The 17944-nt window shown below is 53.6% G+C and overlaps 1 protein-coding gene across 5 annotated transcripts in view; it reads left to right on the top strand.

Annotated features, from left to right (window-relative positions):
• NLRC5 (NLR family CARD domain containing 5) overlaps positions 1 to 10690 on the top strand; it is a 59132-nt gene extending 48442 nt beyond the window's left edge. For all 5 annotated transcript variants that reach the window (XM_049703792.1, XM_033418990.2, XM_033418988.2 and 2 more), the window contains 11 exons: positions 654 to 737; positions 3214 to 3297; positions 4938 to 5021; positions 5310 to 5393; positions 5528 to 5605; positions 6314 to 6397; positions 6487 to 6558; positions 6850 to 6933; positions 8125 to 8208; positions 8574 to 8657; positions 9620 to 10690. In XM_049703792.1, coding sequence (XP_049559749.1) covers positions 654 to 737; positions 3214 to 3297; positions 4938 to 5021; positions 5310 to 5393; positions 5528 to 5605; positions 6314 to 6397; positions 6487 to 6558; positions 6850 to 6933; positions 8125 to 8208; positions 8574 to 8657; positions 9620 to 9731 — 934 coding nt within the window. In that variant the 3' untranslated portion in view covers positions 9732 to 10690. The remainder of the gene's footprint in view (positions 1 to 653; positions 738 to 3213; positions 3298 to 4937; positions 5022 to 5309; positions 5394 to 5527; positions 5606 to 6313; positions 6398 to 6486; positions 6559 to 6849; positions 6934 to 8124; positions 8209 to 8573; positions 8658 to 9619) is intronic.
• Positions 10691 to 17944: the final 7254 nt, after the last annotated feature.

The raw sequence follows: 17944 nt of genomic DNA, 5'->3' as shown, positions 1-17944 counted from the left end.
TCCGGGAGGGGATGGCCCAGCAAAGGCAAAGGGTGGGGAGGACAGTTGTGCCTTTGGTTAAAGTGGGTCGTGGGACTTCAGCCTATTGCTTTTCTCCCTGATGAAGCCCAGCAACTCTGGGTGTGGCTTGGGGAAGGCTGACCACTGGGTTCTTGGTCCCAACTTTATCACTCACTCAGAGTGACCTTGGGCGAATAACTGTGCCTCTCTAGACTTGGACAGCCTCATCTGTAAAATGGGGCTCATCGTCCTTCTCTGCCTAGAGCGGCTCTGGGTGTTGGGTAGAGAGAGAGCTAAGGGGCAGAAGGGATCATTGCGTGTGTGTGTGTGTGTGTGTGTGTGTGTGTGTGTGTGTGTGTGTGTGTGTGTCTCACTCGTCCCTGGCTTCCTCTGGTGCAGCCCTCATCCAGGGCATCCTTTCTCAGCTGGGTCAGCTGTGACTGCAGTGCCCACCTCCTCGGGGACCCCAGAGCCTGACCCTTGGGGCCAGGAATGTCCCTGTGCAGCCTGGATAGGAAGGGTGGTCTGGGATCTGTGGACCCAGAGCCAGCCGCCTGGGGGGACTGGGGTGGTAAGGGGGGCTGATTTGACAGCTCAGCTCCAGGGGCTGGGCAGGCTTGTCTAACCCTCACCTCATGCTTGGTCCCCTCCAGCTTGTCTAACAATCAACTTGGCGAGGAGGGTACTAAGGTGCTGACGGGGGCCCTTGAGGGCAAGCGCCGGCTGAAGAGGCTTGAGTAAGTGGTGGTGGTTAATGGGGGTGAGAGCAGGGGAGTTGGGGGCATGTCTAAGAACCTTTGCATCTCTAGTGAACACCACTGTCAATCTCCTGGATGGACTCAGGTGAGCTGAATGCCCTCCCTTTTCCTTCCTTACCTGGCTCTGGGTGTTATCAAAATGCTTGATCATAAGAAACAGAATACTCAGTCAAAGCAACCCAACCCAGAAATGTATTAACTCGTGTCACAGAAAATAATAAGGCAACTGATTTCAGGCTTGGTTGGATCCAGGTTCTCTATTTGTTCCCCCTCCTCCCTCCCGCCCTCTCTCTCTCTCTCTTCCCCTCCCTCTCTCTCTCTTCCCCTCCCTCTCTCCTCCCCACCCCCCATCTCTTTACTTCATCCTCAGGCAGGCTGTTCCTGCAGCTGCAGGTTCACTTTCTAGCAGCCAAGTGGAAAGGGAGCACCTTTTTCCCTGTACCTACAACACAAGTCCCTAGAATAAGTCTCACTGGACTAGCCCAGGTCACATGCCCACCCCTAAACCAATCACTGTGGCTCTAAGCACACGATAATCTGATTGGCCAGATCTGGGTCACATGCCCATCCAATTATCTGGACTGAGTCAGGGGTGGTATTTCAGGGGACTATTAACACAAGACAGGGAGACAAACTCTGGGCAGAAAAAAAAAACCCATAGATGACCACTGCCATGTGCCTACAATCGTTTCCTTAGTAACTGGCAACTTTTACTCTCACCTATAATTTGGAGTCACCACATTCTTAGAAACGGTGGAAACAGCCTCAGTCTAAAGGACAGGTCCCCATCCTGCACAGACGCGACAGTATCGAGACAGAACACTTGACAAGGCATCTTCTGCTTTTAATCTCTAAGTTTATCCGTTGACCCAAAATACACACGAATTATAAAAAGTTCCATCATCATAGAAATATGTAACAACGAACATGAAATCCCTGGCAATGACACCCCCTGGGAAAACTTCTGTAAATGAGCAGTTTGTGAGTTTTCCTCCAGATTTTTTGGACACATTTTTGAATACAGTTTAAAAGCAGCTCTCTGACTTTTTGCCCCTGAACAATGAATGAAATTCTTCCACTTCGTCCCTCTTTGCATATCCTGGCAGGGGTCAGGGGGTGGTATTAGGGAGACCTTTGACCAGAGGGTCCACTGTCTTCCCACTGAGATGTTTCTTTGGCTTCCCCCCATGTGCCTGCACCTCTGCTCAGCCTCCCTTTCTTCTGGAAGCTTTTATTTGGGATGGAGTTGGAGGCCCAATGAGGTCATCCATTGGCTCATTCATGCGTTTAACATATATGTGTGTTCACCTGGGCACCCAGGCCAGAGCCAGGAGCTGGAAGTGCTTCAGAGAACAGGACATGTGGGATCTTAGTTCCCTGACTGGGGATCGAACCCATGCGCCCTGCATTGGGAGCACAGAGTCTTAACCACTGGACCGCCAGGGAAGTCCCAATGATTCCTTTCTGTCTGAAGGAAAGGGATGGATCTTCACTCCCCAGAGGCCTCTTCCAGTTTCAGATCTGTCGTTTCTGAGTGTCTCCTCTCCAACAAGCAGCTCCCCTCAGATCCAGCCAACTTTTCCCACCTGTCCCTCTGGGTGAAATGGTTAGGGGTGTAGGTGCTAGTTAACAGCCACACCACCTGGGTTCAACTCCTGGCACAGTAACCAACTGTCCCAGTTTAGCTGGGACAGAAAGTCCCGCATCCTGGAAATCTCCTCAGTTCTGGGCAAACCAGGATGGTTGTCACCTCTGGGTTCTCCCTCAGTGTGTGAGCTTAGGCAAGGTACTCAACCTCTCTCTGTTTTCTTCCTCATCTTAACTCTGGGGATAATAGCTGGACCTACCCTCTCAGTGACTGTGAGGATTAAATGAGATCACACACATGAAGCACTCAGAACAGAGCCTGGCACAGAATTCACACTCTACAAGTATTGGCTGCTATTATTATTATTACTGTTATTATTATTATTCCTCTCTCCTGCCCAAGGTGGGGCCATAAGGAGCATGGTCCATGGGTAACACATGGTTGGGCCCAGGAATGGGAATCCTACAGCCTTGGGTTCTGTTCCTGATGCTGCCACTTTCTGTGTGTGACTGCTGGGCCTCAGTGTGCCTCATCTGTACAATGGGGATGACTGTATATCATATCATCTCTAAATGGCCCTTAGTATGTGCTTGGTATGTGGTCGCTATGATGACTGATCAGTAGTCTGGGTCTAGTGTGATTCAGAATATAGAACTGCTGCCTGGATGGCTGTAATCATTCTTACAGAGAAAACAGCATTTGGATTTCCCAGTGCAGTTTTGTTTGTACAGTTTTGGGGGTTTTTTTTACACTGTGTGGATGTAAGTGGCTGTCTTGGAGATCACTGGGCATTGCTGAGCACTCAAGGTCTGCGTCAGGGACCCAAGCCCAGTATGCCAAGTCCTCCTGTGGCCTCCTCTCCTCCAGCCTCAGCCACCTCCCACTGGGCGGCTCTACCCTGGCTGCACTCACTCAAGGACTAAGCCACATGACCCTCCTGCAGAGCCTCCGGTGAGTAACCAAGTGACCCCAAAGGAGTGAGTGGGAGGAGGGACTTCCAAGTTCTGCTGGGACCACCCATCTAGGGAAACACTGGGGCACCTCCCTGAGAACCCTCTGTGGCTCCTGTCCTCGGCACCTTCCTATAACCCTCCCAGGTCGGTGTCACAGCTCTTGCCTTTTACTGCCACCAGCTTCCTCTGCGCTACACAAGTGACCTGAAGGAGCTGAGCCCAAGTCCTAGGACAACCCTTCATGTGCACAAATTCATCCTCTGTTCTTGTTCATGTTTCTGATTCACGGTTGTGGGTTGCCTAGATTCTGCATTTCAAGCTCCCAGGTGATGCCAGTTCTGGGGGCCACAGACCACACTTTGAGTAGCGATGGTCTAGCCTCAGAGCTGATGACCTTGATAGTCTGCCCTTGTGCCCCTGGCCACTTTGAGAAACAAATAGCACACATTCTTTTCATGTGATTTTTCAAAATATGAAATAGTGTGACTCTAAACAAACGTAAGCAATGACACAAAGCATTGTTTTGTTTTTATCCAAGTCCCCGCCCCCCACTCTGGCAGGGTAGAGCATGTAGGAGATGAGCTCAGAGAGTTTGGGGGACCAGGTCACTTCACCCCAAGTTAATTTACCGAAGGGCAGTTTCCTAAAAATTAATTTGCAAAACGAAAGGCAACAAAACAAACAACCCTCAGACTAATACCTCTGCATCAGCTGTTTTGTTTCGTTTGTCTCTTCCCCCCATTCACAGAGGCAGGGTGTGGTCAAGTGCAGAAAAGACCATAAATAGCCTGGGTTTAAGGAAAAGCCCACTATTTTTATAGATTAGAACAGGATGAGTTGTGAGAGACACATGAAACTGACATTCAGCCGGGCTGGCCTGAAGATCCCTGACATAGGGGCAGAGGCAAAGCCTGGCCGAACCAAAAAAATGTGGCCACTGCTCCAGGCCAATGGCTCTGGCCTTTCATTTCCATCTTGCCTGTGAGGCCCTGGGAGTCTTTGGCCCATCACCTCCTCCCTGGGCCTCCGAATTCTCCTCTGGGTATTAGGTACAGTCTGCCCACCTTGCCCATCCCCCTCCCTCGGACGTTTTGTGACTGACATATGAGTTCCTGGAAGTGTAAAGGCTTTGCAAACTGTGGAGTTCTTAGCACTGCACTTGCAAATGCCTTTACTCCTGACTAAGGCTTCTTGGCCCTGCTTCTCCAGTCTGAGAGCTGCCACCAGCTTAGAGGAGCTAGGGTGAGTTGCCTGTCCCTCCCCCAGACCCAAGACAGCTTTGGCAGGGGAAGGCGACAGGAGCAAGGGGCTCCTGGAGGACACTCTTCACTTCCTAGTGTCGTCACCTTCACCCACTTATATACTGCATCACCCCAGACCCAGAACCTCGGGAAACCCAAAGACAGGATATGAGAGTGTTGATTGCAGCAAGAAGGATTTAGGTCAGACACCAGGGAGAACATCCTAAACAGAAGACGAGAGTTTGGAGTCCTCACCCAACATAGGGCGAGAGGACTTTATCACTGTGGCTGAGGCCTTTCTCTAGACGTTGGCCTCCTCTTCCGGGATGAGGACACAGACAGGATGAGATGGGTGGCAGGCTGATGGTTGCAATTCCTCTGCTGTTCTCTCCCCAAGCTTGAGCCACAACCAGATTGGAGACACCGGTGCCCAGAACTTAGCTGCTGTCTTGCCGGGACTGCCTGAGCTCAGGAAGATAGAGTGAGTGGCCAGCCCTCCTGACAGGGGTCCTCAGCAGCTACACCATGGTCCAGGGAGACTCTTGGCTCCCCCCCTAACCTCAGTGTCCAGGCCCTGGGGCTGGTTACCTCCTGGAACTGTTGATCTGGGGACCTTGAGCCAGCCCAGCCCCTGCTCTTCCCTGGGCCTCTCCGTCCCATCAGGCTGGGACAGCGTGTGGCGAGAGTGCTGTCTCTTAGGGCCCTAGCAGATGTGGTGGGGTTGGCGGGGGACGGGGGAGTCAAGGGTCTGACGTCTGCCCCTCCTCAGCCTCTCAGCGAATGGCATCGGCCCAGCAGGGGGAGCACGGTTGGCGGAGTGTCTCCCGCTTTGCAGGCACCTAGAGGAGCTGATGTGAGTGTCTGCCCGGGTGGGCTGCCCTCTGTGTCCCCGCAGGCCACCTGGCCCTTGGGTCCCCCAGTGGGCACAGGGCAGGGGTATGGAGCAGGCCAACCTGGTGCTCAATTTCATCCCCTCTCCTCTTCCAGGCTCGGCTACAACGCCCTGGGAGACCCCACAGCCCTGGGGCTGGCCAGGGGGCTGCCCCGGCACCTGAGGGTCCTGCAGTGAGTGGCCCCCTGCCCGCGGTGTGTGCAGGGTTAGTGGGAGGGGTTCCCCAAGGAGCACTAGGGGACCGAGGCTCCCATCGGCTGAGCTGCCCTGCCTTAGGGGAAACCGTGGCGTGTGCTGGGGCTGGCTGCCCCTCCCCCACCTGCTTCTCCCCTGCCTCTGGAGCCTGGGGCAGGGAGATCAGGAGACCCAGCCTCGTCCTGGCTCTGCCACCAGCCCCCTGTGGGCCCTTGGCCAAGCCCCTGCCCCTTCTGAGTCTCAGTTTCCTCATAGCTCAGCGTACCCTGTGAGCCAGTCTCCGAGGGGGAGTGAGGAAGTGTCAGCAAAGGGCTATGCAGGAGAAAAGCGACCTGCCACTTTACAGTTTATGTCCATGGTCTCATCTGAGCCCTGTGAGGCCGGGATTCCTACTTGCTCCATTTTCCAGGCAAGGGAACTAAAGCCCGGAGAGGTGTGGAAAGCTTACCCTATGAATACATCAAGGAGCCAGGCCTCGAACTTGGGATCTCAGACCCCAAAGCCAGGGCCCTTGATACCCACCCAGGTCCTGTGTGGGTGGGGAGAGGGGTTAGGGTGGCAGTTACCCAGAGACTGTCAAAGGTCTGGCAGTGCAGCCTGAGACAAGGCTCAGGGTGGGGGGATCTAGCCCCCCCAGTTCCCATACCTGGTCCCCCAGGCTCCCCTCACCCCTTCCCTTTCCTCAGCCTGACATCCAGCCATCTTGGCCCAGAGGGAGCACTGAGCCTGGGCCAGGCCCTGGATGGATGCCCACACATGGAAGAGATCAGGTGAGTAGAGGCCGCGGAGCCTGGGCAGGGGGCCAGGCCCGGGGGTTGGTCTGGGGTTTCCTCTCACAGGCGTCTCCCCTGCCCTGCAGCTTGGCAGAGAACAACCTGGCCGGAGGGGTCCCACATTTCCGTCTGGGGCTCCCACTGCTCCGGCAGATCGAGTAAGTAGCCTCCTCTGACTACCCGGGGAGCTGGGGTGCTGTAGGGGGCAGTCCTTCTCTGGCTGAGCCTGATACCTGGGAAGGCTTTTGAAGTGACAGAGGCCTCAGGTATGGGGGGAGCCTGGAACTAAAAAAAGAGGGGGCACTTTCCTAAGACTCCCAGCCAGCCCCAGATGCTGGCCACTCTGCTTCCTCCTGCTGTGATTGCAGGGTGGGGAGAGGGCCACTAGGCTGAGGGTGCCCCTGACTCAGATACCTCCCTCCCATCCCCTTCTCCGTCTCCATCTCCAGCCTGGTGTCGTGTGAGATTGACAACCAGACTGCCAAGCCCCTCACTGCCAGCTTCGTCCTCTGCCCGGCCCTGGAAGAAATCATGTGAGTGCCTGGGAGAGCCCTGAGCTGGGCAAAGTGGGCACCTGGGGGCCTGGTTCCTTCCTCCCTGGAGGTCTTCCCATCTTGTACAGGGAAGGTCATTCCTTCTCCAAGCTCCTCTCGAGGAAGTTTTAACACGCGAGCTGCGAGTGTTGTTTGTCTAAGCCATTCACCCTTTCCTGCCCATTTCCCCATCTGTGGAGGGTGAGAGGGGCAGTGGAGCAGATGGAGATGGTTAGGACCGTTTCCCGGTTGTCCCTTTGGGAAGCGTCTGGATAGACTGCCTCACCGGGTCTAGGGAGCTTTGATTTACACACCAGCTGTTGGTAGTGAGCAGCGGCTGAAAGCAGCAGGCCCCCCGACCTGCCCACTGGCCAGGCCCACCTCCCTCTTGGCCATCAGAGGTGCTCAGACCTTGGGGCCTGGCAGTACTGCCTCAGGGATAAACTAGATTGCCAGGACTAGCCTGGGACCCTGAGCATGGTGGAAGAAAATGGGATTTCCTTAAGTCCAGGACACAAGGGATTACAAGATTTTAGGTTTGCATCCTGAAGATTTTAATTCTTCTCATTACTTTACACCAAAGAGAAAGTCTCAGATCAGGGCTAACTCACCAAACACGGGTGATTATCCCTTTTTAGCCAGCAGGGGGCAGACCACAGGGTTAGCGCCTTAGGAAGGACGCAGGTTCCAGCTAGAAGTTAATACCATTGTTTGCACTGTATTTATCCTTGTAACTACCTTCTACTTAGGGTCCTTAACACAAGTCTTTCATTGATAGCAGTGATAAATGTTTCCTAAGATCAGTTTCTTAAAGTGAAAAAAAAAGAGGGGACAGAGGACTGATTTAAAGAAAAATATGAAACAAATAATACAGGCGGTACATGGATGTAGCAAAGTCAGGATGGAGGCGTACGCACGGTGGAAGTTTGGATCATGATGTTTCCACAGACCTCGTGTTCTGAACTCTCGGGACAGCCAGCTCCTAAGCTGTCTGGGTTCTGAGGGATGACCGGCTCAGGAATGGGGTGGGGAGGTAGGAAGGAGCCTCCCGTGCCTTGTAAAGCCTTCAGGGAGGGCCCGCAGGACCCCGTGGCGCTCCCCCATCCCCGTGGCCCCCAGCCCTCCCCACCTGCCCCCTGTCTCTACCCTCACTGCTCTCCTGCCACTGACATTGGCACCCCTACCCTGCAGGCTGTCCTGGAATCTGCTCGGGGATGAGGCAGCTGCTGAACTGGCCCGGGTCCTGCCGCAGATGGGCCGGCTGAAGAGAATGGAGTATGAGGGGCACATCCGGGGAAGCCAGAAGGGGGTGGGGAGGACCAAAGGGGGACCTGTGTCCTGGGGAAAGCCAAGAGTCCACTGGGTCAGGCCCCTAACTCCCAGGAAGCCCTCCTGGATTTGCTCACTCCGGTCCACTCCAAGCCCCTGTCAAGCTTAGCTCTCCCTGGGTCCCGGCCTTCCGCCTTCCCGCTGCACTGCTGAATGTTGAGTTCTCTAAGCACATGTGTGGGGAGCCTTTGTTCCCCCCGCCCAACTTGGCACAGGGAAGGGACACAGGGAATCACCCCTCCGGCCGCCTCCTCCCCATCTCCCCATCTCACGTCAGTCTCTTTCCCCTTCCTCCGCCATCCGTCGGGAAGCCTGGAGAAGAATCGGATCACAGCTTATGGAGCCCGGCTTCTGGCTGAAGGGCTGGCGCAGGGGTCTGGCATCCAAGTCATTCGGTAACAGGACTTGCAGGGGCAGGGATGGTTGGGGCTGGGGTGAGCACAGCAACCTCTACAATGTAAAGGCACCTCCTGTAGGAGAAGGCAGGACCTGGGTCGGGAATTATCCAAAGAGACTTGGACCGCACCCTCAGGGATTTGGCAGCAAGCAGGCCTGGATCAAATCCCAGCGCTGCCAGTTGCCGATTGCGTAACTTTGCGTCAGTAACTCAAGCTCTCTGAACCTCAGTTTCCTCCTTTGTAAAATGGAGGTAGTGATAGTATCTACCTCAGAGAGGTGCTCTGCAGAGTAAATGATTATATAAAGCACTGAGCGCAATGCCGGGCACATAGTAAGCCCTTAAAATGGTAGCTGTCATCAGGACCACCACATACAGTTGTATAGGTGGTGCACTGAACAACAGGGTATTGCATCTAAGGGACACCACTCACATAGTAGACGTGTTAGGTTTCTAGTAGTAGTGAAGCGCCTCGCTCTATAAAACAATATATTGTGACAATTTCAGACGATGGAAGTAAAGTGTCCTAAAGAAGGGGAGCTTTTTCCTTATTTGTCCAATGTGTCATATGAGCATGGCCTGGGGCAGAAGCTAGCTCCCGGGGAAGAAGATTGAGTGGAGGGGACTTCCCTGGCGATCCAGTGGTTAAGACTCCACGCTTCCTCTGCAGGGGGCATGGGTTCAATCCCCAGTCAGGGAACTAAGATCCCGTATGCCGTGCGTTGTAGCCAAAAACAAAAAAGATTGAGTGGAAGAAGTCCGGGTGGGCATGGGGGATACCATCTCCCTAAGGTAGCCATGCTGGCCTAATACCTGCTACTGCCTACCAGGTAACTCTGGAAACAGCTCTTACCCTTTGGGGCCTTGGTTTCCCCATCTGTAGGTTGGGCAGAGGGCAGAGACAAGACAATAAGTGAGCAGCTCCCAGTGCTGAGAAGAGTCTGTCTCTGTGCCCCACAGCCTCTGGAATAACCCCATCCCCCAGGACATGGCCCAGCGTCTGCAGAGCCAGGAGCCCAGGCTGGACTTTGCTTTCTTCGACAACCAGCCGCAGGTCCCTCACGGCACTTGATGGCCCCTCGAGACCTTTCAAATGCAGCCGAGTGATGCCAACTTCCAGCCACCGGGATAGAGGACTCAGGAAAAGAGCCTCAGCTGGCTGTCCCTGTACCCTGCCCCACGAGGGGGAGACAGGTTTTTCCTGCAACAGTCTTTGGGGAGGACTTTTTTGGCAACAAAGGACCTAGTATAGCCAATAGACTACCCTACATCCCAAGGGACATGCATGACCAGCCAGAAACATGTAACACAATGAGCATGTCATGGTGTGATGCGTGACACAGAAGGTCACACGTGACAGCATTCCATGTGACATTGCATGAAACCTGCAGTGTGCCCTGTGGGTTAATGTCATGGGTCTTAGCACTACATGTAATATATAAGACGTGACAAATGTCCATGCCATGTGGCTGGCCAGATGCCCTCAGGCAGGTCCAAGATCTAATTTATTACTTTTTTAAACCAAGCGTGTATTTATAAATTGCATTTCCAGAGCAGCTAAGCCAGAAAATGTCTTCCGCCCAGAATGGGATGGGGAGAGCATCCAATCACTGACCAGCCCAGTGGCCTGAGGGCCAAGGCCGTGGGCCAAGCCAGGGATTTAGCCATGAGGCTTCCAGATGAGTATCCTCCTGCCTCAAGCCTCAGTTTTCCCATCTGTGAATTGGATCACCCACTCTCCCTTAGTTTCCAGGGACTTTAGGCCCAGGTCCAGGTAGAGCCAGCCTGACCTTGGACAGGCCCAGTCCGTGCTGTGTAAGGGATGAAGCTATGCCCTAAGGGTGCAGGGGGTGGGGACTGCCAAAATATTCAGGTGAGGCCACTGGATCAAGCCACTACCTCAGCAGAATCTGAGTGAGCTCCCAGGGGCTGCATGTGTTACACAGTGTTCTCATTACTTCCAAGAGGGCCAAAGGGTGGCCCTGCTACACTGTAAGCCAGGTTTGGCCAATAAATGTGGGTGATCTTCCAGCCTCTAGCCTGAGTCTGATGTGTCCCACCACCTCACCATAGTCAGAAGTGGTTCACCCCCTGCCCTGGGGACTGGAGAGCAGGGCAGACTACAGAGAGAAATGCTGAGAGGAACACTGGCCTGGGAGTCAGGAGGCATGGGGTCAAGTCCAGACTCTGTCTCTATATGTGGTCATGTGATGGTAGGCAAGTGACGACCTCTCTCCAGAGCTCACCTGCACCATGAGGGGATTGTAGAAGCTCATAGTGTTAGAAACAGTCTTTGTTTGGCTTGCATTATATTTACACTCTTTTCTGATTTAACTGTCAGTATTTTAAATTGGGAACTTTGACCCCAAATTCAGATTTTCAGCTTCTCGTAGGTGCTAGTCCAGCATTCCCACTCAAGAGTAATCTGCTGGGGACGTATGACTGTGTCCTTTAGATGTGGCGCACATCCGTCAGTTTGCCGCAGTCCCCACCACTCCCCAGTGTATCCCCTCTCACTATTGCTGCTTGCCTGGTCCTTGTGAGAGCCTGGGAACTCCTGGCTAAAGGATTTCCACAGGCAGGTGGTACATCAAGAACATGGCTTTGCAAGTCAGACGGGCACGGAATGGAATGTGACTTGACCCCTTGCTGCCTGTCCTCAAGGCCAGGAACTGTTTCTGTACATGTTAGTAACACCCCTGGCCCCCAGGACTTTCAGAGGGGTCAGGGAAGCAAAGTGTACAACGTCCCTAGTATGAAGAAGTAGGTACTGGTTACATGCTCGTTCTCTTCCCTTTTAGGGCTGAATGTCGTATGAAGTGAAGAGGTGTTTGAAATGGCAGGAGAACAGCACTGCCTCTCCATCACCTACCTGTGGGTTGAACAAGTCCATATCTGGGGAGCCTTCCTCCAGAGCTGCACTCCACTGTAAAAAGTGGAGCAGGGAGGGTGCAGTTACTACTGAGCACCACTGGAGGGCAGGCTGGCCCACTGGCGAGTCCTGAGATAACTTCACCACTGTACCCAGAATGAAGTTAGGAAGTGATGCTAGAGGCTGTTCCCACCTGGCTTGGGAACCTGGGATGTCCCAGCCGGCTTGTGGCTCACCTGGATGGCTTGGCCTTGACCTTTGCCACCCTCCATTTTGTCCTCGGTCCCCCACCAAGCACGAGGAGAAAGTCCTCCAGCCAAGTGCCAAATACCCACACCCCACACAGGGACACTGTTTATCGGGCCAGGATCAGGGCACACCTGGCATCAAGTGGGGCCATCAGCCTGGTCCTGGGGGAGGGGATGGGCAGGTAGAGGATCCAAGAAGTTTACCTGGAAACGTTGAGTCCCAATTCAGTCTTTCCCTTCTGGGAAAGGATGCTAAGGCCATCAGGGTGCACCCTCACGCCAAGGAGGGTTGTACTGCTTCCTCCCCTTGCCTAAGACTGGAGTATGAATTCCACAAAGCCCGAGGAGCCTTTGACCGGGAAGGTCACAGATGAGGAAAGAACAGAGCACCGACCAGAAGCTCCAGCCCAGGTGAACCGCACACCACACAGAGCCCGGAGCTCAGAGACACTTCATTTGCTGCTTGTTTTCCCTTTCCCTTCTTCTTTCCCCTTTAGCTCTGCCCAAGTTCTAAACTCCAAGAAACTTGCAGCAGCTGTCCTGAAATACACCACAGTACTGTCAGCACCGCAGAGCCGCCTGGGTCCAAGTCAGGTGCGGTCACCATGCTCATTTCATTAAGAAACTTCCTCTCCTGCCACCTACTTGTTTGGAGGCCTGAACTATTTTTCTACCCCATGCTGATGAGGTCTCCCTGCCCCTTTCCTCCCCAGAGTAAGCTCAGTTTAAACAGATCTATGAAAACAGATAAAATTCGAAGAAAAGTAAGGCTCTGGGCCAGTAAGCAGTCAGTGTAATCAAAATGGCGCTCCCTGTTTCTACACATGAGTCTTCCCGCTAAGAAGGTAATCGGGCTGGTAAGTTCCCATGTCTAACTGCCAGGCTGGGATCAGCTCATTTTGCTGCTTTGTCACTTGGCCTCCATCCTATGGTTTTACAGATTGAATATCCACCTTTCTGATGGGAGTCACAGAATCTTCCTTCCCACCCGCTCCGGTCTCAAATCCTCCCAAATTGCCCCCTCTGTCCTTCCCCTAAACATACACGTGTCTGAAATCCACTGTCCAGGCCAGTACCTCTCGAACTGAAAAATCATAGTTACAGACACTGCAACGTGCATTGAATCATCTGTGGATCTCGTTAATTTGCAAATTCTGATTCAGCAGGTCTGGGACGGAGCCTGGGATTCTGCATTTCTAAGAAGCCCCCAAGTAATGCTGCTGGCCCACACTTAGTGAAAGTGCAGACCGGTGAGTAGATCTCAATCCTGACTGCACATTAGAATCACCTGGGGAGCTTTTAAAGCTGCCTTTCTAAGACTGGAGTGGTATTTAGAAAGCTCTGCAGGTAGTTCTGACGTGCAGCCAGCATTGGAGACCCACTAGTCTGGAGTATGCTGCCCCTCAGAGAGGCGAGGTAACCCTTTGCACCTACCTTATTTTTTGTCCTGGTAGATCCTGGTGACCCTCCTTTCTCAGATGAGGACACCGAGACCCAGAGATTTTTCCTAACTTGCCCAAAGGTAAGCTAGTAAGTATAGTAAGTGAAAACTAGTAAGGGGTGGCACCAGGAATTGAACCTGAGTCTTCACAACCTTTTTTTTAAAACTTTTTTTTCTTTCCAGTTTTATTGAGATATAATTGACATACAGCACTGTATAAGTTTAAGGTGTGTGATATAATGATTTACATATATTGTGAAATGATTACCATGATAAGTTTATTAACATCCATCATGTCCTATAAGATACAAATAAAAGAAAAAAAAGTTTTTTTCTTGAGATGAGAACTCTTAGGATCTACTCTCTCAACAACTTTCAAATTTTGTGACTCTTAATCCCACAGGTGCTGCCCCAGTTTCCTCGTCTGTATAGTGAGGGCACAAGCAAAATGAGTCAGAGCACAAGGACCTACTTTCTCCAGCTGCAAAGATGACCTTATGCTTCATCTCTACACGCCCTCAGGTGGGATCTGAATCCTCTGTCTCCTGCCTCACCTGCTTACAGTTCTGTAGGGCTTCACCCTCTGGGACCTCCTCTAGACCCATAGCCACAACCTCAATAACAATGTCCTCCATTTTACGAATAAGGCCCAGAGAGAAACAAGATTTGCCCAAGATTCCACAGCAAGTATTCAGTGGAGCTCAGATTCCAACTCTGGAACACTAAGGGAGGGAGGACGTTGGGGTGATCCTGGCTGGGGACTTAACTGGTCTGTGGGTCTGTATGTTCAAAGAGAAGGGTCCCCAGGAAGGCGAGAGGGCCATATGACCTTCCTGACCTTGCCTCTGGCCCCCAGCCCCTCCCTTCCCTGGCCAAGGCCAGGCCTGAGGGCGGTGGCCCCAGCCAGAGCTCTGTATGCCCCCTGGACATATCCGGAGCTTCCGAGAAAAGACCTTGCAGTGGCTGGTTTGGTACAGATCCTCCCAGGATTGGGCCCAGGGACAGCTGGTCTTCCTCCCAACCCCCAGCCACGCCAGTACAGCACCCCACCACCCCAGTGTGTCTCGAAGCCCCCCAGAGCTGGAGTCCTCCCTCCCCTTCAGCCCTTGGAATCCACACCTTATTGCTCATCCCACACAAGCCGCAGCCCTGCCCTGGCTGCCCAGAAATCAACCTTTGCCCTGAGGAGGAGGTGACAGAAGAGGAACTTTTGCAAGAGAACAGAGGCCAACTGGGGTCCCCAGGTTGAGTGTCTTAAGCCAGAAGTATCAGTCTCCTGGGCTGTGCCCATAGGCCCCGCCCCTGCACGCACATGCATAGTATAGTGCAAGACTGGGGCTGATGGAGGTGTCTGGGGCTGACTGGAGGGCCTGGGGAGGTGGAGGGAGGCATGGGCATCCTGACCCTGGAAGGGGATATCCCTGCATTAGAGTGACCACAACCCTGGATCTTAAAAGTAGCAATAACGACATGCTAGCCCTGGGGTCTAGGCATGCCTGGTACCAGGCTAGACACCAGATACTAAATCCATCCTTACATTTTACACAGGAGGAAACTGAGGCCCAGAGCATTGAGTGATGTCACCCAGGCAGTAACCGGACAGGCTGAGATTCAAAGCCGGGGCCATGACTCTAGGCCTGAGATGTAGGAGTGCGGCGAGCCACACCCGCCTCTCTCCGTGAGATCCCGGAGGGGATGTCTCCATCGCTGATGCATCTCCACATCAACCCCCTTTGTGGGCAGATGGTATTTTCCAAAGATGGCCACTGTAACCTCTCCCTGCCCACGTGCTCTTCCTACAAATGACAATGACACTCCTCTCACCTAGGGGCGGGGTCTATGGAGAGAGCCAGTGACTACGGCAGAAGTGACATTATATGAATTCCAAAGTCCAATAAAAGATAATGAGGCTTCCACCTGGTTCCCTTGGGATACTCATTCTTGGAACCCAGCCACCATGCTACCAGGAAGCCCAGGCCACATGGAACGGTCACGGGTAGGTGTTCCAACTGAGGTCCCAGCTGACAGCCAGCATCAATTTCCAGACAAATGTGTGTGAAAGCCTTCTAGGTAACTCCAGGCCCTGTCATGGTCTGACTGCAACTGTTTGAGAAATCCTGAACAAGAACTGCCCTAGCTGAGCCCAGAGGCCCCCCAGAGCCATGAGAGATGATAATGCTTGGGGTGATTTGAGATGTAGCATAGATAACCGGGACAGCCTCCATCCTCTCCCAGCTCACATACACCTGAGTCCAGCCAGGGCCTGCTACGCAGGTGGTGCTATTTCAAGTCACTAATTCACAAGCCATATGCGCATGTGTGCACATACCCGACTATCAGCCTATTTAGGGAAATTGAGGCCTCCCAATCGTGCACAGAGAAGTCTCTATCAGGGCAAGGAAAGACTTCAGCATTTTGTAGTAACAGCCTTGTATTGTGTGTGGATTAAAGACAGACTGCAGAATCAACCCATGATGGACACTTGGCCTTAAACAACTGACCTCTGGGCTCTCCTGAGCCCTGACATTTTTTTAAAAAGCTTCATTGAGATATAATTCACATACTACAGCCTTCACCTCTTTAAAGTATACAATCAATGGTTTTATCTACAGTTGTGTAACTATCACTATAATTTTAAAACATTTAAAATCATTGCTTTCTTTCTCTATGGCTCTGTCTAGTCTGGACGTGTCATATGAATGGAACCATGCAATATGTGGTCTTTTGGGACTGGTTTCTTTCACTTAACGCAATGTTCTCAAAGTTCATCCATGTTGTATATACATCATGCCTTTCTGCGGCTGAATAATATTCTGTTGTATGGAGAGACCACATTTTGTTTATCCTTCATCAGTTGATGGACCTTTGGGTTGTTTCCACCTTTTGGCTATTCTGAATCATGTTGCAATGAACATTCATGTACAAGTTTTTGTATGGATGTATGTTTTCATTTCCCTTTCCTAGGAGTGGAATTGCTGTGACCTGTGGCCTTTGTACTCCGCCCTTGGCCAGGGATCAGGTATCTTCCCGCCCCCCCCGCCCCCCGCCCCCCCCCCCCCCCCCCCCCCCGCCGCCCCTCGCTCAGCAGGCCCAACTATCTCATCCTTCAGGTCTCCGAGAGGAAGCCTTGCTGACTCCTCTGGCTGAGTTGGGTCTTCTGAACAACCATGCCTCAAACCTTTGCACTTTTCATACAGTAATATGATTGCCTGGGCCGTGGTCTTGCCCCCAAGAGGTGAGCAGCGTGAGGGGAGGCACTCTCTGCTTGGGTTCACCACTATCCATCCCAGTGCCTGGCTCTCCTGCTCTGGAGCCAGGAGAGGAGAGGGATTCTGGGGGCCAGATCAATCAGAAAAGGCTTCCTGGAGGAAGAGGGGCTACAGCTGGGTCTAAGAACATCTCTAGATTGGTTTGCCCCACAGCTGGGCTGAGGGCTTTGAGGACTTTAGTTGTAAGCAAGATGAGAGTTTGGAGAAAAGAAGGATGGATGGAGGTCGGGGTGGGGGTGGGGGGGAGGCAGGCAGAGAACAAAGCCCAGAGCCCTGGGGCTGTTTAGCAGCCGCCCTCTAAGGCTGCAAAGTGCCTGTGACTCAGACGTGGAGGGAGGTTCGCAGGATGCAGCGTGAGTCTCCCAGTTAACCCTCACCTGCCTAGAATGGAAAACCCACAACCCAAGTGTTCTGCGTTAACTCCCAGATTCCCAGTCTGTGAGCCCCGGGGCCAAGGGCTGTGGACGTGGTCTTGAGATCCCCGAGCCAGCTCTGCCCCCCACAATCTGGTTAAATGAGGCTCCTTTGTCTTAGGCACTGGATAGGGGAGAGGGGCGGGGGGAGCGAGCACATAAATACTGCCGAGTGGCCTGCAGCACGAGCGCCCAGCGACAGACGAATTTCTTAAGAATTGGTGCCTCTTCTAGGGAAAAGAAGGCCACCGCCGAAGGGCGGACTCGGTGCGCTAAGGTCTCAAGGACCCGCTAGACGCCCTCCCGCTGACTAGCCCCAGGCACTGTTCGAACTGTGTTTATCTTATCGTCTCAGTCAGAGAAATAACGCTTGTGTCATCTTTCCAGTCCCTGGCGGTAACAAGAAAACGCCGAGCTCTTTTACTATCGGGGAAAAAAAAAAAAAAGAAGAAAACACAGCGATCCTAGTGCTGCCCGATACAGCCCAGAACCAAACCCCCCGTGGTATATCCCCCGAGGGCGCAGCGTTGAGCCGAACAGCCCTTGGGGTCGAGGCTGCAGAGGGCGCCCTAGGGCCTGGCAGGTCCGGGCCGACCCCACCCCTCGGATCCCGCGTCGGCAGCCCTGAGCGCACGGTGCGGGCAACTCGGAGGTGCCAGCGGCTCGGGCGAGGCCAGCCTGGGGCGAGTGCGAACCAGCTGCGTTCCGATCCGCGGAATCCTAGCCTGGAACGTTCAGATCCTCGGATCCCGGCCTCGAACGTTCGGACACTCGGATCCCGGCCTCGAACATTCGGGGCCCCGAGGCACTGACAACCCGGAGTGCCTGGGCGCGCCAGCCGCGGGCGGCGGGCGGGCAGGATATCGTCCCCGCTCCGCCCGTGGGAGCGCTCGCCCCTCCAGGAAGCGCCCGCCTCGCCTCCCACTTCCCGCCCCACGCCCGCCCCCGCCCTCGGCCGAGGGAGGAGCCCGAGCAGCAGCCGCCGCCACTACCCGCCCGGCCGTGGAGGAGGACTGGACCTCGAGCAGCTGCGAGCGCACGC

This window comes from Orcinus orca, chromosome 20, assembly GCF_937001465.1.
Source record: "Orcinus orca chromosome 20, mOrcOrc1.1, whole genome shotgun sequence".
In the NCBI taxonomy this organism is placed as follows: Eukaryota; Metazoa; Chordata; class Mammalia; order Artiodactyla; family Delphinidae; genus Orcinus; species Orcinus orca.
Note: the sequence above shows the minus strand (reverse complement) of the source record. Positions and strands in the feature narration are given on the sequence as shown.